The 4097-nt window shown below is 41.4% G+C and overlaps 1 protein-coding gene across 1 annotated transcript; it reads right to left on the bottom strand.

Annotated features, from left to right (window-relative positions):
- Window positions 1-11: 11 nt before the first annotated feature.
- LOC107472133 (L-ascorbate oxidase homolog) lies at window positions 12-3402 on the bottom strand (the record flags this gene model as incomplete). The annotated part of the gene is made up of 3 exons (XM_016091688.3): window positions 3124-3402; window positions 392-1764; window positions 12-294 (listed from the first exon to the last, which is right to left on the bottom strand). Coding segments are annotated over exons 1-3 (1935 nt in total), but the record flags the coding sequence as incomplete, so codon positions are not given.
- Between the last annotated feature and the right edge of the window lie 695 nt (window positions 3403-4097).

Here is a 4097-nt window from a genome sequence, read left to right as displayed (position 1 = left end):
TAAACTGGAGCTGGAACTGGCATATCCTTTACGATACCGCAGACTTGCTGGGTGAGGGGAAGGTTGTACTCATCCCTCAAGGACTTTTCTGGTGACAAAACGCTAACGTACATCTGTTGTCCCAAGTAGCGGTTTTCGGCATTCTCAGACCTCAAGTTCCACATTCCGGCGTTGTCGAATGTCAACAAAATGGCGGACCATGAGTTAGGGAACACTTGCACGGTGTGCCTGCTCACAGCATCAAGAAGATTGTAGCTCTCCCTCTTGTCTGGGCTCCACCTTCCTTCCTCCATGCTACACAAGAAATATGTAATTTATTCGTCAGGAAATCTGAATTTGATGTATTTGTATATAAAATACATGTATTATTAGCCGATTGAGTGATACTTACCCGACAAGGAAGAATGAGTAACCGTCAAGGTTGTAGGACTGGACGGACACGGTGGGGTTCTCAAAGACGATCTCAACGAAATCCCTGAAGGTGGCGTTGAGGACATTAGGGGCGACGGTGATCTTGTTGATGTATTCATCGGGGCTGTCGCTGATGAGGTTGTACTGGAAGACCTTGTCAGCAACACCGTAGTACTGAGCGAGCTTGAGTGGAGTCTCGGGATCAACATGGGAAACGCCATTGATGGCATACCTGAGCTTGCCACTATCATCCCTGGCAACAGAGTTAACGATCTTGATAGTGCGAGTGATGTTGATCTGACCGTAGTGGTAAGATCCCTGAGGGTTAGGCCTGGCAGCGCTAGCGGTAAGGTTCCACCTGAATGTCCTGAACTGGTTGAGAGACCAGAACCAGGTGATGGGAGCAAGTGGAAGGAACAATGAAGCGTGTTTCTTGGCTCCTTCGTAGCTAATGATGGCTTTTCCCTCAAGGATGTAAGGAGTGAAGCGAGTTGAGGCAATAACGGCGTATTCCCTTGGCTCCTGGTTGGCGGTGATGAGAACGGTGAAGCACTGTCCGACGTGGACGTCGAGAGACTCGTAGGCGTTCTGGACGGTGTGTGAGCCTTCAGTCTCAACAAGTGTCATGGGATGACCTTGGATTCTGAAGTTCAATGAGTCTTTGCTACCAACGTTGCAGATTCTCAATTTGTAGGTCTTTCCAGGCTTCATTGTGAATTGTGGTTTGTTGTCTCCATGCAAATGTTTGACATTTTCACCGTTGATAAGGACACCATTAGGCATTCCGAGGGAGCCGCCATTGTCAAGGATCTGCTTCAAGGCCGTGTGGCTCTTGGCGTAGTAGTCACCAATGAGGAACCAGTGCTCAGCCTCGGGATCTGGGTACGGAACTGGGATCAACAACCTGCTGAAGATTCTGAGACCACCAATACCACCAGCGGTTCTGTGGAGGCCAAGGCTTGGGTAGTAGAAGTAGGTACCAATTTGGTCCTTGACCTGGAACTTGTAGGTGAAGTTGGTGCCAGGAAGGATGGGGCACATGGTACCTGGGGTACCTTCTTGCCATGAGTTCTTCCTGTGTTGGATTCCGTGCCAGGTGAAGAGGAGTGGCTCGTCGAGGTTGTTGAAGACATTGACAACGATGTTGTTGTTGCTGGAGCAGTTGATTTCAGGGCCAGGGAATTGGTCGTTGATGAGGATAGCTTGTTTTGGAGCACCGAATGGAGAAATGGTGCCATAAGAGACATTCCATGTGTAGTAGACATATGGATCTTCAGCAATCACAGTTGCTGCAAAGAGGCAAAGCATCACCACTGAAATAGCTGACATTCCATGTGTAGTAGACATATGGATCTTCAGCAATCACAGTTGCTGCAAAGAGGCAAAGCATCACCACTGAAATAGCTGCACGAGCCATTTCTAAAGATATATATTTCTCTCTTTTGGTGATTTTTTCCCCTCTTTTATTATATATTATTCTCTTACAGGCAAGGAAAGATCAACTCTTTTGTGAGTATCTCCCTCCTTGCCTTATTGATAGTGGGAAGAAGCTAAGAGATAGATGAATGTTTTTCTTCTTCTGATTTGGTTAGTGCCTTGCCCCTTCCCTTTTATACACCTTTTGGGGTGAATACTTGCCATTGGTTTCTTCCCAGGTTGTGCTTGGTTCTCCTTGCACTTCGCTCCACCATAATATATATAGTCATTACGGTTTTATGTTTGCTTATTATTAGTCTTCCGTATGAGTTGTTAAGCGTATAAATTGTTATAAGGAAAAATCTAGGGGCCAGCAGTTTTATTGAATTTTGGCCAGCATGTAACTAGCAGAGAAAGGTGAGCCATTGGATGAAATCTCATACCAATCTCACACCATCAAATCATCATTGATGGCTAGTTGATGGCTAACAATCACATAAATTGCTGGCCCCCTAGCATTGCTCTTGTTATAAATTGATTTCTTTTCTTAAGATTGAAATGCAAATGTTATGATTGTTCCCATGTCAAATATAAAATATTTAGTTTCAGTTCAAGATTCATGTTAAATATAAATTATTATTATTTTTTGGTGTTCATATTATCAAAACTAATTAAAATGGTGAATTATATTTATAATTAAATTATGTTTAAAATCTTCACTAGCATCACATATAGATTTTTCTTTAAAAAAATAAGAAACTCTTAGTTGAAAAATTAAAAACCATTTGTGTATTAGTGTAAAGTAAATTTATAATAATTTTTTACTTGTAAATTATTTTTTGTAATAATATGATTTATTGTGTCATAAAATTTTGTTATAAAATATAACTTAATTTTGTAATATTTTTTATTCATTTAGTTATAAAAACATAACGTTTATTTTACAATAATTTTTTTTAATATAAATTACACATCTAATTTGTCAAATTTTATTTATTTTTTATTAATTAATATATTAATTAATTTATTGACTAAATATATTTTATAATATATAATAAGATAAATAATTCGAACATTTTATATTTTAACGAATATTATTTTAACAAAGTCAACCACAAGTTAACTCTACAAATTTTATATAAATTAATGTCATCAATATATCAATGAATTTTGCTAAAAAGACAACGAGAAATGAATCTTAACAATGTGTACAATAGACTAGTTATTTAACCCAATAAAAAAAATCAACCCCACAAATTATCCTTAATTTTAAAAACACCCGTTCAGTTTTTTTACCAAACCAAACATCCAAACCCTTTCAGATTGATTTTCACACAAATCCTTTTCCTTCTCCAGCGGGCATCCCTCCCCCCTCCTATCGTTCTTCATTAACCCTCCTACCTCAGAAGCATCGAAGACACATCTAACCACCCACACCTTCGACCTCAGTTCACCCCCCTCTGGCGCCTGTCCGTCCCCGTCGCCGGCAGCCAACAGCTCAGACGGCTCCCGTTTTCGGTCGTGGGTCTCCTGTGTGATCCGCCGAACGCCTTCTTCATCGTCCCTGTCGCGCATCGCAGCTGCCTTGGTCCCCACTCTCTCGCAGGCCGATACCCATCCCGGGGTTCGGTTACTGCGTCTGTCTCTGATAAACCACTATTTTATGCTTCACAATGTGTTTAATTGTGTGATTTTATCATGGTCTTTACCCTCTTATTCATATAATTAGCATGCATTTAAATTTCCTTCCTAAAATTATTACATGATTGAAAACATGCTTCTTTGGTCTTAATTTAGCTTTTCTTAATCCTCTCTTATTACCATTCGATGCCTTGATCTGTGTGTTAAGTGTTTCAGGCTTTTATAGGGCATGAATGAGTGAGAGATTGGGAAGAAAGCTTGCAAAAATGGAAGGAACACAAGAAATTGAGGAGATGACCAGCGAGAAGTGACGCGTACGCGTCAGCGACACGACCGCACGGAAGAAAGGAATCCGCAGTGACGCGGTCGCATGGCTCACACGACCACGCGGAATGGAAAAGCACAAGTGACGCGGAAGCGTGGTCGACGCAAACGCGTGGCAGGAAAAAACGCGAATGACGCGTCCGCATGGATAACGCGATCGCGTGACGTGCGCGATCTGCAGAATTACAAAAGTCGCTGGCAGAGATTTTGGGCCGCATTTCAACCCAGTTCTTGGCTCAGAAACACAGATTAAAGTCAGGAAACTTGCAGAGACTCATCATGCTCTCATAATTCATAATTTTAGT

The sequence above is a fragment of the Arachis duranensis genome, unplaced genomic scaffold (assembly GCF_000817695.3).
Source record: "Arachis duranensis cultivar V14167 unplaced genomic scaffold, aradu.V14167.gnm2.J7QH unplaced_Scaffold_177146, whole genome shotgun sequence".
In the NCBI taxonomy this organism is placed as follows: domain Eukaryota; kingdom Viridiplantae; phylum Streptophyta; class Magnoliopsida; order Fabales; family Fabaceae; genus Arachis; species Arachis duranensis.
Note: the sequence above shows the minus strand (reverse complement) of the source record. Positions and strands in the feature narration are given on the sequence as shown.